General features: G+C 35.3%; 1 protein-coding gene across 1 annotated transcript in view; it reads left to right on the top strand.

The window, feature by feature from the left end:
* DYNC2I1 (dynein 2 intermediate chain 1) overlaps window positions 1–15848 on the top strand; it is a 34078-nt gene extending 18230 nt beyond the window's left edge. The window contains exons 11-24 of the mRNA XM_059818791.1: window positions 1809–1938; window positions 3057–3168; window positions 3541–3635; window positions 3958–4087; window positions 4982–5154; window positions 5682–5844; window positions 8623–8736; window positions 9604–9665; window positions 10742–10793; window positions 12044–12104; window positions 12358–12454; window positions 12708–12839; window positions 14394–14617; window positions 15677–15848. Of these exons, the coding sequence (XP_059674774.1) occupies window positions 1809–1938; window positions 3057–3168; window positions 3541–3635; window positions 3958–4087; window positions 4982–5154; window positions 5682–5844; window positions 8623–8736; window positions 9604–9665; window positions 10742–10793; window positions 12044–12104; window positions 12358–12454; window positions 12708–12839; window positions 14394–14617; window positions 15677–15848 (1717 nt within the window). The remainder of the gene's footprint in view (window positions 1–1808; window positions 1939–3056; window positions 3169–3540; window positions 3636–3957; window positions 4088–4981; window positions 5155–5681; window positions 5845–8622; window positions 8737–9603; window positions 9666–10741; window positions 10794–12043; window positions 12105–12357; window positions 12455–12707; window positions 12840–14393; window positions 14618–15676) is intronic.
* The last annotated feature ends 428 nt before the right edge of the window (window positions 15849–16276 follow it).

The following is a 16276-nucleotide window of genomic DNA, read 5'->3' on the forward strand; positions in this document are numbered from 1 at the left end:
CATCCCATAAATGAGCTGTGGCACTTTGGAGTTGTAAGTGTTAATATGAGGCTTATTAGTTTATTTTAAGGGTTTGTCTGAATGTATCATTAAGATTTGTAACTAGGAAGCAATTTTCATGCATTTGAATTGGATCTCAGCAATCTGTGCCACAATGTTTGTGAAGAGGTGGTGTATTAGGAAGTAGAAGTAAAAATAAAAATGTGGATAGGAAAATGCAATAGATGTCATTAAGTAGCAAAAAGGAAATGTGAAAATTGCCCCTATGCATAAAGAAAAATCCAGCCTAAAATATTTGTGGAGCAATTCCAGCTCATGTTGCTCTAGTCTTTTCCCTTTTCAAAGACTATCTTACTGAGAAGAAATTGCAAATTGAATATGCATCTAGAAGACTGTTTAAATATGGAATTGCTACTGACCCATAATTGTATCTGGGTTGTATTTATATTAAGTATATTAAAAAAAATCTGAAAAATGCAAGAGAGAGAAAGGGGAAGGATGACAAAAACTTTCTCATTGCCAAGAAATCTGTACAACAGGAATTAACTTTTAAACTGACATCTGTATGTAATTCAAGCCGTTAACTCTTAAAATAAAACAATATCTTAACAGTTTTATGACATTAAAGTAGATAAATAGTTGTGTAAATTGTGGCAAAGATTAACTGTGTTTTCATTATCCACAGATCCATACAAGTGGAGCGGTAGGAATCTCTTTGTAGTTGATGATAATAAGTAACATCACATAAATGTTTTTCGCATCTTGTCAGAGTAAGATACAGTGTATGAAGATAGACTTATTTTCCAGTTAAGAATCGAAGTATAGTTTTATTTGGGAGTGAAGGTGAAAAAAGTAAGAATTGAGGTAGGCAGGAAATAAAAGGATTGAGGGAAGCCGGATAAGGCAGTTGAGTTACATTTTTTGTTGTTCCAGAAAGGGAATTCAGAAAGATGTAAAGATTCGGCATTTCATAGGACAAAGAGACTCAGGTATCTCAAATACTGTACAATGTGCTAATCTTATTCTAAACAAAAAATACAAGTGGAAAAATACATAGTCTACCTTAGTCTTGAGTACTCATTTTCATACAATTTCAATCAAGTGCAGTAGTCCAGTAACTGATGTTATTTGGAGGCCTACTTTTTGGGGAAGAGGTCAGTATTCATGTCCACAGGTTAGGAATCGGCAATAAATTAATTTCATGTGTATATTTAAAATATATTTCAGGACTGCTGCTATTTTTGTTTGTTTCCCTGGTAATTTAAAGAGGTACAAATTCAGGCAGTCTATTACCAATGGAGGTCGTTCAAAATACATTTGAATAAGTCCAACAAAACCAGGATATTATAGATGATCTTTATAAAGCATGTACACATGTAGGTGATGTAAGTTAATGAAATGAGTTTAGAGAATTAGCCACCATCCTAGCTACAGGAAGAAAGTGACATTCCTCTCTTACCTCACAGAACAGCTTTTGAATACTTAGGCAAGGGGGTGGTGCTACGCTTTGAAAGTTTGTGTTTGTTTTATAATAAAGCACATAAGTTTCCCACTTGCAACCAGTATTGCATTTTCAAATCTGATAATTATCTCAGTGTAACATTAAATGAGAATTCATAACAGTATTATGTGTACTTCTATTGATATATTTTTATCTATCAATTAATTTTGGTACAGCTTCAATTCGCATAGATCAATGGATTGTTAGATCTCTGGTACTGTACAAAATCAGGTTGTTTTTCTTTTGAGATACCAAACACTTGGTCTTAACCATTTTTTTTGTTTCTCTTTTGTAATTCATTCTAAAGAAAACGGAGTTCAGAACTTCTGCCGCTAATTGATCTGGACTTCTCAGTTAGTTTTTCTTTACTGGATTTACCTCCTGTAAATGAGTACGACATGTATATCAGGAATTTTGGTAAAATGAACACTAAGCAGGTGGGTAACAAATACGTAGTAATATTTAAATCCTGAAAGTGCTGATTCTTGTTGTGGAAAATAATTTTCCTTACAAAATAAAGTTATTAAAGCTAATAGGACAGTAAAGTAATAAATTAATATTTTTCCATCTCTAAGCCTTAATTACTGTAAAGCAATGATATTAAAAGGTTTTGGCCAGACAAGCCATTTCCTTTCTGTGTTAGAATTACAGAATCACTACGGTTGGAAAAGACCTGTAAGATCATCAAGTCCAACCATCAACCCAACACCACCATGCCCACTAAACCATGTCCCACAATGCCACGTCTACAGGTTCCTTGAACACCTCCAGTGCGGGTGACTCCACCACCTCCCTGGGCACCCTCTTCCAATGCTTCACCACTCTCTCAGCAAATACATTTTTCCTAATATCCAGCCTGAACCTCCCCTGGCCATTTCCTCTTGTCCTGTCACTAGTCACTTGGGAGAAGAGACCAGCACCCACCTCTCTGCAACCCCCTTTCAGGTAATTGTAGAGAGCGAGAAGGTCTCCCCTGAGCCTCCTCTTCTCCAGACTGAACAACCCCAGTTCCCTCAGCCACTCCTCATAAGACTTGTGTTCCAGACCCCTCACCAGCTTCGTCGCCCTTCTCTGGACACGCTCCAGCACCTCAATGTCCTTCTTGTAGTGAGGGGCCCAAAACTGAACACAATATTCCAGGTGCGACCTCACCAGTGCCAAGTACAGCGGCACAATTGCCTCCCTCCTCCTGCTGGCCACACTATTTCTGATACAGAAAAGGAGTCTCTCTTGTTCCTTCCCCATATTCTAAAGGACTTTCTGTATGTTTGTGGCTCACTGTCCCAGGTATGCTGGGTTTAGTGTTTATGCATAGTGTTTATACATAATGTAAGACATCCAGTATTTTTGCAGTAGGTCTAGCACTCTTGTGTGAAATGTGGTGAAATGTGCATGCGCAAAATAGTGACACTATCGGCATGCTTGGGTCTGAATTTACAAACAGAAGAGGTTGAGCACATCAGTTTTAAAACGACTGTTTAAGTTCTATTCAGTTACGTGCTGTCCTTCTTAGCTGTGTCACCCATGTATTGATCACTTTATCTTTTTACTTTAGGCATATGTTCAGTGTAACGAGGACAGTCTTGAGAGAGACATTCAGACTGAGAAAGTTGAGACATTGGAGAAATGGACACAGCACCCAGGAGAAAGTGCCCTTGTATCTGGAGGTGAAGAACATTTTAATCTTATTTGTTTATGGATGTATGCGTGTAAACTTTCTCTTTTGAACACAATAATTGTCAGAATTTGTATTGTGGCAGGCTGCATCAATAGCAAACTGCTGTAGACACTCTGAATCCCCTTGTGGAGGAGGTGGAGAATAAATGGCAGAAGTAGTTTCTTCCGTCTGGATTGCTGTTTCTGTTGGCAGCAGATATGATTCCCCAACAGATCTTGTTCTTCAGTACTGTTATTTCTGCTGAAGAGAAGTTGATTCCTGCCACTCTCCTTTTGCTTAAAAATTACATTGTTCTTGCAGTTTTCTTAATTGATTCCCTTTTGAAGCTTCAAGTTTGGTTTTGGGTTTTGTTTTTTCTTAGGTCCCATAAACAGCCAGGATATATCAGTGAATGGAACTCTAACACCTAAAATCGATTCACAAAGATTAGCCAATTTCCTCCGGTCTGCTTGCGAGGTACACTTATGTACTTAATATCCCTTATGAGTTCTGTGCATCTGTATACAGTGTGATAGATCACTTACAGTACTTGTTCTCACTAATTTAAATAAATTACTTAAATAATACTCATTATCAGTGAAATTCATCTCTGCAAAGGAATGGAACCAGAGCTGTCCAACTTTTACGTCCATGAAGTCATATTTGCAACAATATAAAATTAACAAGAGAGTTGATAAAGGTTCATTAAATTAATCTACATACTTTAGAAAGCTACAAATAGCAAAGCTGAAAGATAAGATGACCCTTTGATTTCTATAAATGTAATTATGTTTGAAAGGTGATTGCTGTTTTGCTAGAGGAAGATCAAGTTGCAACACAACCCAGGTGGAAACTAAGATCTCGACAAACCAGTCTGTCTATTAGTGACAGCTGTTTCCAGTTAAATACTAACCAGCCATTCCTCCATGGTAAGGGAACTTTATTCTACACCTTTTAGTAGACAGTGTGAACTCTTCTTCCTTACGCAAAATACCATGCTCTTTGTCATGACTGAAGTGCAAACAGCACATATCAGGATATATAGATTACGTAAAGCCCACTTTTCTTTTAATTGTGCTTATCTTGCTCTAACTCTGTGCAGTTTGGTTTCACACAGGAAACATCAGAGCATCCTAGCTGCTGTGAAACCAGAAATACAGCTCGTGATTAGCCTGATACAGGGGTGCCCTGGGTGTAATTTCTTGCACCTGTTGTTGAAAGGCCATCCTAAGAGGTGTAATTTCGTTTAGGCTCTTTATGCTGACAGTAGAGCCAAAGTTGCAAATAAAGCAAAGTTATTGAACAGGGAGACTATAGCCGGATATATTTGAACTGCAGTTATATATTCCCCATATAAACAGTAGATGTTCAGATGAAAAGAAAAATGAAAAATAAAACATCTGTAATTATGTTACGAAGAGCTATTATAACACAAAACCATACCTATTCTAACATGAACACATGAGATGAAGCAGAAAAAGCCTGGCCTGTGCTGTTTCCTGTTTGAGACTTAGCCTGATTTTCAATGTATATACTGATGTCAGCTCAGATTGGCTTGCTTATGCCCAGAATAATTATTCTATTAACTTTCTGCCTCTCTTCCTTTTTGCTTTCTACTTACTTCTAATTTTTTGGATTCCTCCTCTAGTCCCTCGTTTTTTCTTGTAAAAAGCCACCCACTCTTAATGGAAATATTCTTCATAATTACGTCTTAGCTTCTTTGGTTGTTGCTATAGCAGCTAATATGCTTTCTCATCTGCAGTGATTTTACTTTTTTATTTATTTATTTTCTTTCTTGATTTTTTTTTTTTTAAATGGTTTAGACCGAAAAATATCCTGCCTAAATGTCTCTCAAGTTCAGAGGCAGTTGCTGCTTTCTGTTCATGGATTACCTGAAAAGGCAGGTGTTGATTTACTGAACAGAAAGAGCATCATATGTGTTTGGAACATCTGGCAGCCCTCCAGCCCTCAGAAAGTTTTAATATGTGACTCAGAGGTATGTTTCAATAACATTGTATAGTTGCACATTGAATAAATGACTTCATTGTGTGTATTTTGTTTTCTTGTCTTGCTGTAAGATATGTTATCTTTTGAGATACACATTTGAGCCTACTGACCAAAACACTACTCTTACTCCATTTTGTGCTCCAGTACTAGAATGTAGTGATGGTCGTAGCAGTTTGTGGGGTTTTTTAATTTTGACTCCATTTCATGGTTGAAGAGTGAATGGAAGTAAAACCACTGGTTCAGATATTGTCAGGACTTCTTTCTACACATCACTATCATACAACTGAATCAGCTCCTTCAGCTTTGTGGCAGTAGATGCAGATTACACAATTGTCTTGAAAAGGGAAGGCTTACTGAAAGTCTGGTATCCTACTTCCATTTTAAATAAATTGTCCTTCTGCCTCAAACACCTGTAATCTGTCTTTTCTGGATTTGCATGCCTAGGAAGAACAAACATTTTTCAGGTCATTGGCCTTTATCATAATATCAACCATGCATATTTTTACTGCCTAACAGGTGATATGTTGCTGCTTTAGTCCCAATAAAACAACATTAGTTTTTGCTGGGACTATAGATGGTTCATTGTTGGTGTGGGATCTTCGAGAAGACTCAAGAATGCACCCTCATATGATGATCAGTGACACTGACTGGACATTTAGAGTTCCAACATTTTCCACTGGTTAGTATCTATCCATTCTGATTAGTCCTTTTGTGGGCAGTGAAACAATTCCACTACTCATTCTGCGAAGAACACTCTTTCTCAGTAGCCTAGTTTAGCCAGTTCAGAGATTACATTTAGTCTAGTAAAAATTGCCAATCAGTAATAGCTGTAAAGAAATGTAAGCCAGCTCAATATGTATCAAGCAATGAGAATAGAGAGGTGGACCAGATGTAGAACCTAAGGAGCATTGTCATTAAAATGGACTACTCAACTACTACCTCATCTGAAATCATTAGCTTAGTCAATTTTCATCATCTTATTTCCCTTAATATAACCTACATTAAACACACATATTATGAGGTATATAAAAAAAACCACAGTAATTTAAGACTGTAAACGACAGTTTTTTGAACATTATTTCAAGGTTGCAATCTGTACAAATTGTCCCCTAAATCTTGATGTTTCTGTAAGGTTGCATGCAAGATACATATCCAAGCATATACATGCATAACCTCTCTTAGAATCAGTGCAGTGTTACTCTGTGGGATCTAGAGAGCTATTCATCTCATCCTAATATAGATATGTGCGTATGGTTAGCTGGATTGATTGTTTTGATTAGATTTAGTTCACTGACAGATATTATACAGCTGTCTTATAAATAGATACCATTTTAAGTGTCTTAATCTTTGGTCTGAATCTCACCTTTCTGCATTTCTAAAATTCCACTTACGTAACTTTATCACTTCTGGATTCTATCTAGATACACTGTAAGTTCAGTCAGGATTGTGGTTTTTTATTGCCAATTTATCAATTTTTGTAGCAATGTATTAAAATGGGAGAAATTCCTAGATCTTTACATATACAGCTGTCTTTTTATGATACTGTTGGTTCAGTATATATGAATAATTTGGGGGATCACATCATTGGAAACAAGTAGTGTATGAATGCTAATTGTCAAAGGTGATCTACATAATGGAGTAAGTGGAATTCTAACTTCCATAGTCATCAGTCAGTAACTTCTAGTCTTTTGTTGAAGGGATTCTGAAGCTGTGACTAAACTTTGGGGCCCAAAAGCTCTCTGGTTTGAGATGTCTAGAAATGTATCAAATGCATGTTGGAGCAAAACCTGGACATACATTTTTCTGTCATCTAGCTTGTCACATGAGCAAAATCTCTAGCACTGGGGCCAGTTGGGAGCTATAGCATGCTCTTTCTCGGTTGTTAATGGCAGAGAAGCACAGCTACAAAAAATAATGTGGAATTAATTTGTTGCATTGTTTAGATATGGCCTAAATTAGTGTTGCATATGTATTGGGAAGCCAGAAGAAAGTTTACTTTTCAAAGTGCTTGTGGGTGACCTCCTTTCATTTTCTTGTCATTGCATTTCTCTTTTTTTCTACACTTCTGATCCCTTAGTGTATGATCAAAATAATGTAGGTTTTTGTAAATTGTCTTATAATCCATGGACAACAAATTCAAAGGTTACAGAAGTTTGCTTAGGGCATATAACTGACATACAAGAAGACGCAATCCAAAGTACTTCACTCTGCATTTGAATTGGTGTATGAGATCCTTACAATTTTATGAATCTGATGGAAGTGAATGGATCTTCATGCTTATTACCAATGTTTGTCATTGCAAATTTAAATAGAGGAGCAAGTCATTAATCTTATTGAAGTTTTCAATGTATGTAGTTGTATATTGAAGGATTGGGAAGGCGGTGTACATACCAGCAGTCTGACCCTCAGTCAAGCCTGTCTCAGTCTTAATTATAAATTGGTGCCATTTTTCTTGGCACTGTATTGTACCTTAGAGTGAAAAAATAACACATAGCAATATTTTTTAAATAATTTTATTATTGCAAAATAAGTCCTCCTTTATGTATTTTTCTTTTTTTTGTGTGTGCAGGTGCTACCATTTAACTTGCACTGAGGTATTATTATTTTTCTAAAAAATCCACCCCACACATGCACAAAAAAAAAATCCCCTTTTGTTCACAGGTGTATCTAATTGCAGTAGCCATGTTAAAGTAAACATTAGTTGTTTTTTGATAGACTTTTAAATTTTTTTTGGTAGATCAAAGATGCTTGGTCTTGTGTTGCACAATGGGCTAGTAGTCAAATGTATGTATACAGTTTCATGTAGTTGATTATATAAGCAACCATTTTTTAATGCTGTATACTTAGGAAGCTTTATGCCTTTAGTCTTAAATGAGCTTAAGTTCAGCACACAAAGCAAGTCCAGAAATCAAGAGTATCTGACAAAGAATGCATATTGAAATTGCTCTAAATATACATTTATTTTTAAAAGTTATTAAAGGGTAAATATATATTTTCTTGTGGTGAATTGTTTGTTTCAGCGTAGTTACTTTCTATTAAATAATACTCTGCAAGAGCAATTTTTCTTCAATTTTGTCTTTTCTATAGTAAACAGTGATTTATTTCTACCCCTGTTGTTTATGGAGCTTGAAATTAACGTAATTCTTTCAATGGCAGAAATGGCAGATTTTAATGAAATGTCTGGTACAGTGGCATAAATGGTGCAGCAGTCATTTGGAAAATGGGAAGTAAATACAATTGGTGAAACATTGATTTATCTAGTAGTATTTTGTTAATTTAGGAAACAGTTTGCAGTATTGCATTTGAGCCTTTTACAGAGTAGTTCTTTATGAAGTTATTATTTGCCATTCTTTCTTTGTAATCATCATTCTTCCATAAACTGAAAAGTGATTAGGGTTTTGTTGTTGTTTGTGTTGAAAATAATACAGTGTTTACCTTTCATTATCCTTAATTACAGATGGCATTCTAAACTCAGTAAACCACACCTCTCCTATACTAGCAGTGGAACCTGTCTCAACCTCTCTCTACACTGACCAGAATTATGGGTTCTCAAGCCTCTCTTATCAGGAGGGTATGTAAACTGCTCTTCAAAGCATCAATACATCTGAGTCTTTCTTTAGTTATCTAGTGAAAGAAATCTAACATAGCCAAAATCCAGTTTATAATTCTGTTCTGCCTCTGAAGTTGTCTTTAGTATCAATTGCTTACAACATTCATGTTTATTTTCTGCTCTCATTTTTATGTAATGTTAATTCAGGGCAGTTTCACATCAGGGGTGCGTTCATCCTTGTTATAATGTCTGTTTTCAGGACAATATTTTGTTCTTCCATGGTAAAACAAGTTATCACTCAGGAACTGCCTTTAGAGAAGTCTTAGTGCTCCTATAACGTCCAAAAAACCCCCTACCTAAAAAAGTGGAGCAACTTGCTTATATCTGAAAGCACATTTATACGTGACTGTACTTGGTGGTTCTTCCGGTGCCTTTTGCCTAATTTTTTTATGACCAACCTTTGCAAAGAAACTTTAATCTTCATTCCCCCAAATTTTCAGGCAGTGTGCTAGAGGAGACATTATTACTTCCATTGCAGATTTTCACTTTGAAATCCATAGCAGTCCGAAGAAATGTGCTGCATATTGCAGGTTTTACAAGATTTCATCTATTGCACTTTGTGTTCTGTTCCAAAGTCCATGCAGAATCCAGACATTTTAAAAGATGCAGACAGAGAACATCTGTCTATCTGGTAGGACAAACTGAACATACTAGTTTCATGTCTTTTTTCTTCTTCCATAGAATTAGGGCACTGTCCCTTTTTATGCAGCTGAGAGGATCATAAAAGTTTCAGAGAATGTATTAACCTAGGAAATGTTTCAAATCCTTTGATATTGTTCAGGATGAAGGTCAGTGTATGAATTTGAATTCTTACTATTCCTTCCATAGAAATGTCAGGCCCTCCATTTCAGATAGCTTCAATGGATGAAAATGGAATCCTGAATATGTGGGTGAGTAATATGTGTATGACAAGAGAGAGTATCATGTGTTGGAATAATAAAATACTTCTTCAAATATAGCAATCAAAATCCAGGATTTCTGATGAGAATTTCCTCCCTGAAAACTACAGCAACACTAGCCATTCTGTTGGAATTCTCCTCAGAATTTTTGACCCAACTCCCTAATGCCATGATGGCATCCGTAGGCAAAACTATTAACAGGTACATGAATTCATGAAAACAGGCAATCAGTAGTTCTGCTTCATAGGAACATGTTCACATATTTCTATTAATTGAATAATAGACCTCAGTCTTCTTTCACCCACCTACTTTATTTTATTTGAATCACAGTGGTGTCAGAGATTGTATTGAATGTATGTGAGACATTACATTCATAATTTATATAAAATAAATGTTCTAGAGGCAAAATATGAAAAACTGTGGATAAGATTACCCTGCCTAAAATATGACAGGCAGGTAAGCACCAGGTCTGTTGCTCTTAATTGCTGTTCAGACAACCCTTCTTTCTATGGGATGTTTTCAGTCTTTTTCTGATGCAGCTTTGGACCAGCTGCTGAACCATTTGTTTGCATCTGAATTGATCTTGCTTGATGAACTGAATGGCTCAGTGAATAATAAGGGGATAAAAGTATTTCCCTTCTGTATCACTAGTTAAGTCCCTTAAAGCTCTAAGGAACTTCAGTAGCAAGAGATTCAGGTCAATTGATCTACCCTTTCTATCTCATGAATAGTGAAAAGCACAGGAAATGTGTTACAATTCCTTATTCGGGGGTTTAGGCGGGTGTTTTTGTGACCAGCCAAACAAGATGCCAACTAGCAATTAAGTGTAGAATGTAACTCCCTATATTCTGCTTTCCAGCAGGGAACATCCAACAGGCATGTGAAGCTATTTTTAGCATTGCAGACATTGACAGGGGATAGAGAATCTACCTGCAATCATTGTAATGCTAGACCTACCTATCTAAATGTTCCTTTAAAGTTATGTCATACATTATTACAACTAGTTAAAAAACTTTAAAATGTGGTAAATATTTATTGCTTATTAATGTTAAATATTGACTTTTCAGGTAGTTGTTGAATTACAAAAAGTGGATTTAGCTGGTTCACAAACTGATTTAGGTGAGTACTGTACATTAGAGGTAGAATAAAGTGCTTGAGTTTTGAGGCTGTGAAGTTAGAAGAGAGAGGAAGAGTCAATGATGACAAAAATAGATTAGAAGAAGGCAAAATTACTGAGGAAAAGATTCATTCTGAATAGGACGTATATCTGATATTTGGGGTATTGGTTAAGTATCATGAGAGTTATTTTCACTGCTGTCTGAATCTCATCTGCTAATCCTGGTAATTGCCACCACAGACAACCACATTTCTTATAATGTCAAAGCAGATTTCTGTGTCCTCAATAGATTCCCCCCCTCCAAAGAATGTGAGATTTGATGTCCTTCTTGGTCTTCCTGTTCTTTCTTTAGTTTTAACCAAATCTGTTATAATGCTTTTTTTGTTGCCTATATCTCCATTTTGATAATTGTCCTGAAAGTTCTCTTTTGGGTAAGGTACTTAATTTAGTGTGAGAAAAAAGTTTCCATGAAAAAAGTGAAGAACAAAGTCCATTTAGCCTTTTTTGAGTTATGTGAATGAATAAAATTACATTTTTTGTTCTTTGAACAAATTTAGACTTACATACTTGCCTAACTGTAAAAGGCTGTAATGAAAATCCTGGTATATTTTAAAATACATGTATAAACATTGAAGTAATGCTAACAAACTAATTTTTGATCAATTTTCTAATTTATAAGCTCATGTGCAATGTCTAAGCTGCTAAAGCTGGGTATTATGTCTGTGGAGAGGTACATTTTAAAGCTATGGTCATGTGTTGACACAGTTTTACTGCCACCAGCATTCATTTTTTTCCTCTTCAAAAAATTCTTGTGTTTGAAGGATTTGAATTATTTATGTTATTCTTTACTACTATAGACCAACTTTATGGAAGCATTATTACTGTCTCTCATTACTATAATTCATTGTCAAAGATCCGTGACATAAATGTGCATTTTCACTATTGATAGAATTGGGTTTTATAGAGTGATATTACAGGATGTTATATGCATACTGTAAAACTAAAACAAGCATATAATCATGTTTCCCTTTCTCTGTCCTCTTTCTTTGATTTCTGTCGATGATAACAACTCTTCAGATTTGAATTCTGAAGTAAATAGTTCTAAATTATGTAAGATTCTTACACATCGAAAGCTATATCTACAATAAACAATTTAATTATGAAGTATCCTTTTATTAGTGTAGGTTTTAATTTGATGATAGCACTTTTTTAATGCAAAGTGCTTAAGTCAGTTCATTTTATATAATTTTAGGTTTAATTCCTGGAGGAAAAGTGAAGTTAGTGCATAGCTCTACGATGGAACTGAATAACAGGTAAGAAAACAGGGGCATTTAGATTTTACATGTGTATCTCACAAAGCTAATTTTTCCTATACTTTATTAATCTGCTGTTATGTAAGATATATTTAACAATATTTTCAGTAGTTTTTCTGTTATTTTTTAATATACACTTCTTCTTAGAGCTAGTCATAGACATTTTAGATCAAGAGTTTCTGTATGTACTTGCATAACTTTAGGAGACAGCTTCCTGTATTTATGTCATCTTTTACCTTTATGTTTTTCCTAGCCTTTTCCCAAAGGATGTGCGCCAGAGAATGCCCCAGACACTGACTATTAAATTTCTGTCTTCTAATCCTAATCATTTCATTGTTGGAACAAACATTGTGAGTAATGTGATGAAATTAATCTCATTGTTATTTTTTGCTTCGGAAGCTGTCCCATTTACTTGGAATTTTACCAGTAGACTATATAAAATTTATAATTTGAGACTATTATTAAAATCCATTAGCTATTCAAATTTGTTAGCTATTAAGGATCTTTTAAGGTAGCATCTCTGTGAATTATTTAACTTTTTTTTGTGATACTGATAATGCAAATTTTGTTTTGTTTAATTAATTTTCTTTACGTTGTTTGTAGGGGCTGGTAGGCCATGGTACGAGACATGATTTAAAAGTTCTTCCAAAGCTATTCAGACCCCAGGAGAGCGGACTGAGATCAGTAAGCATCAATGCAATTGATTTCTTCCCTTTTGGAAAGCCACTATTTTTGGTATGAAAACATTTTAATATAATACAAGTTTCATTTTTTAATTACTTGCTGAGAGAGGATTTCTAATTTGATGTATTTAACTAGATGTGATAGTTGATTTACCTCACTAATTCTAATCTGCCATGAAGGTTGACAACAAATCTTGTGTCCTGGTGTTCTAACTTTTGCTTATGTAAAAGGTGGACCATCTGGCTCACAGAAACAAATGGCAATCTCACTTCAGCCTTATAACCCATTCTTTGTTTTTACTGAAATTCAGCATTGCAAGCAGGTCTTCTGCTGTTAATGAAGCATCTCTTCATTAACTAAACATCTCTTAGTGACACAATTATTTTGGAGACAAAATACCTGTATTGCTGGGAAATAAAGGTCTGTGGGGCAGCTCTGGGCATTCCCTGCTTTCCTTTCCTCTCCACATCAGGCATACCCTTGGGGTCTGCCTGGCAGGGTATGGTGTGGTCAGGTGTGTTCAAATCTGCCCTCAGCAGTTCATGTTGACACACCCACTGGTTTTATTTGTCTCCCTTGTGAAAGTTTACTCAATGCAAGTTGACTCTAACTTTGGTAGGATTTTCCATCTGCTTATCCTTGCATATATTTGTACTTGATCCTCTCTTAAAAATGCTTTCTTTCTAAATTTGCCATGATTTACATGACTTCATTGGGATTGCCTAAGTTATAAAATTAATGTGTTTGGCTACCATATACACATTTTGTGTCACCACTGCACAGTCAGAACTTTATTTTACCAGTGTGGATGTTCTTACCTTTTTCCCAAATGCATTTATTTAGAGTGATACTGACTTCTACAAGTTTGTATCTGCAGAGTCATTTTAAATGTAAGCACAATTTGCAAGAGTCACTGTAACAAGTCATCATAATTTGAAAATTCTAGGAAGTCTTCCTGATGTAAAGGTGGCCCAAGGTAGTAAGAATAAGTTATTTTCTGTTTTCATAGAATAGTTTCTTCTGTACCTGGATGAGAGCAAACTTGTAAATGTTATACTGGGCAAGACAAAGGTTATAGGAAAATATCTGGAAGCAGTGATATCTGCCTGTCTTTGGATTTAGTTGTTCATTATGTATCCATTTAATATCATTATACTGTTAAGCACAGCTTGTCCTACTGAAAGCTATTCTTGGTTTTACAGATTACATGTGTCACTAAGTAGCCGTCTGAATTGGTCTCTAGGCTCTGACCTCACCCCGATTCAGACTACTGTCAATTTGTGCTCGATCATAGTATTAGTGAAGTTGATAGTTGGAGAACTTTCTTTAAAATAGGAATTTAGGACTTCATCCTGGGATTAGTGGATTAGATTACTCTAGTATGCTTAGTACAGAGCTTTTGAACTCAAATTTACCTTAAACTCAAAATTATATTAAAAGTTAAAATCTGGATAGTCCATAGAGTGAGATACGACAGGTGTGCCACTTGAGTGAGATAACTAATTTAGTTTATATGCCTGATATTCTCAAGATTTGAATTGCAGTTTTTATGCTGCTTAGTTTGTTTTGTTCCCAGGAAGTATTTTCTTTTTGACTATGATATAGGTTGGCTGTTCAGACGGAAGTATTAGGTTACACCAAATGACATCAGAGTATCCCCTCATGCAGTGGAATGACAGCACAAATGGCCAGCCAATTATTGCCCTGCAGTGGGCTTTAACAAGACCCGCTGTGTTTTTTGTCCTGGATGCATCATCTAATATTTACATTTGGGATCTTCTGGAAAATGATTTGTTGCCTGTGGCAAAGCAGACTATTCCATCAGAGAAGTAAGTACATTACATTACTCTATTGTTAACAAAGTGTTGATACTACTATCATCTTCATTTTGATTAGAGTTTGGATGGGTTTTTTTGCTTAACATTAAATGTTCATTAGAATTTGCTTTTCTAAGTGGATTTTTTAAACTGGTGGAGGTGTGGAAAGAGACTATAGTGAACTAGATTTTAGTATATCCTTATTTACTTGCTATTTTATACAGTCTGATAAAGGAGAAATAATGTTAGTATAAATCAAAATCAGGTATAGTGTTATCAGTTGGGACAGATGTCTGTACATGGAGCAATTGCTGTTTATGTGAAGAGGAAAATCTTGTTCCCACTAAAATCACTGGACTGCTTAAGTTCAAAGATAGTTTTGCTGGATCAGGATCAATCCCTAAAATAGGCAAGATGTTGGACAACATTTTAAAATGCCTATATATAGTATGGTTACCAATATAAAGAAATACATTGTGTTCATTGTCCCAAAGTAAACAAGAATATTTTTGGCTAGCACGTATTCACCCAGACTCACAATGCTGTTCCTGTAGTCAATGTAGAGATCTGGGTATCCTGTAGATTGATGCAGGAAGGGAGTTTAATTTAGGCTTTCTGAATTATAGTCTTGAGTATTCTCTTTCCTCCCTGATGGGAGCCCTACTGGGAGACTTTGTCTTCCCTGGGCTTAAGTTAGTCTTGGCAAATACCCTCTAACTAGAAGTTTTCCTTGTAGCCTTGTAAACTATAGCAAAGTGCTGCTAGTTTTGGGAGAAAGTAATATAATTTTTAAAGTTGCTACACTGTACTGGAAAATACTATTAAAAAGTAGTTCATTTTTACAAGCTTGAAATAATTTTTAAGTCATGATTAGAAATTGATGATGGAAGCCGTGAACAGGGGAAGAATTGCCTGTTAGGTTTACATTAAATGATTGCAACTGGTGAAAAGCTAAAGAACATTCTGGGACTTGAAACAGTGAGGAATATTACGCTAAAAACATGTTTGAAAATACCTATTTCTATTAATTTTGCCTCAATTAAGAACGCTCCCCCATTCTTTTGATTTCAGTGTTGTAACTATGACTCTACTGGGAGAACCAGAAAAAACAAATGGATTGTTAGGCATTGCGCTGGCCGAAGAATCTGGGCAGATAGACGTTCAATATGTAAAGAAGAAGTGGTCATTACCTCAGCCTGAGGAATCTGAAAAACTACATTTCCTTTTGTTGCAGTCTTTGTAGAAACACCTGTCTGGGTGTACAAATTATTGCAACATATTTAGATTATTTTTGACTGCAATTAAAAGATTTGTACTGTAATTTTGTATTTGTATATAACTTGTATATATTTTAAACAATATCAGTACAGTATTTCAGTTGAAACCATATATATTATCACAAAAATGGCAGAACCAAATTTAGCATTATTGTACTCAAAAAGATGATGAACTGTATTTCATTATTGAAAGTACTTTAGATGTATATATTTTCAAAAAAATACTGAAAACATATTCCTACAAATTATGCTGCTGTTTCTCATTATTCTGCTCTCAAGTAAATGATAGCAATCCTTTGTCTGGTGAGCATGAAGTTGTTCCTCTGTATAAGCAACCTGAATGTATGGAGACTTCTACCTCTGGGCCTTTCACACACTAACGCTTGGTAAAACT

The sequence above is a fragment of the Gavia stellata genome, chromosome 6, assembly GCF_030936135.1.
Source record: "Gavia stellata isolate bGavSte3 chromosome 6, bGavSte3.hap2, whole genome shotgun sequence".
NCBI classification, from domain to species: Eukaryota; Metazoa; Chordata; class Aves; order Gaviiformes; family Gaviidae; genus Gavia; species Gavia stellata.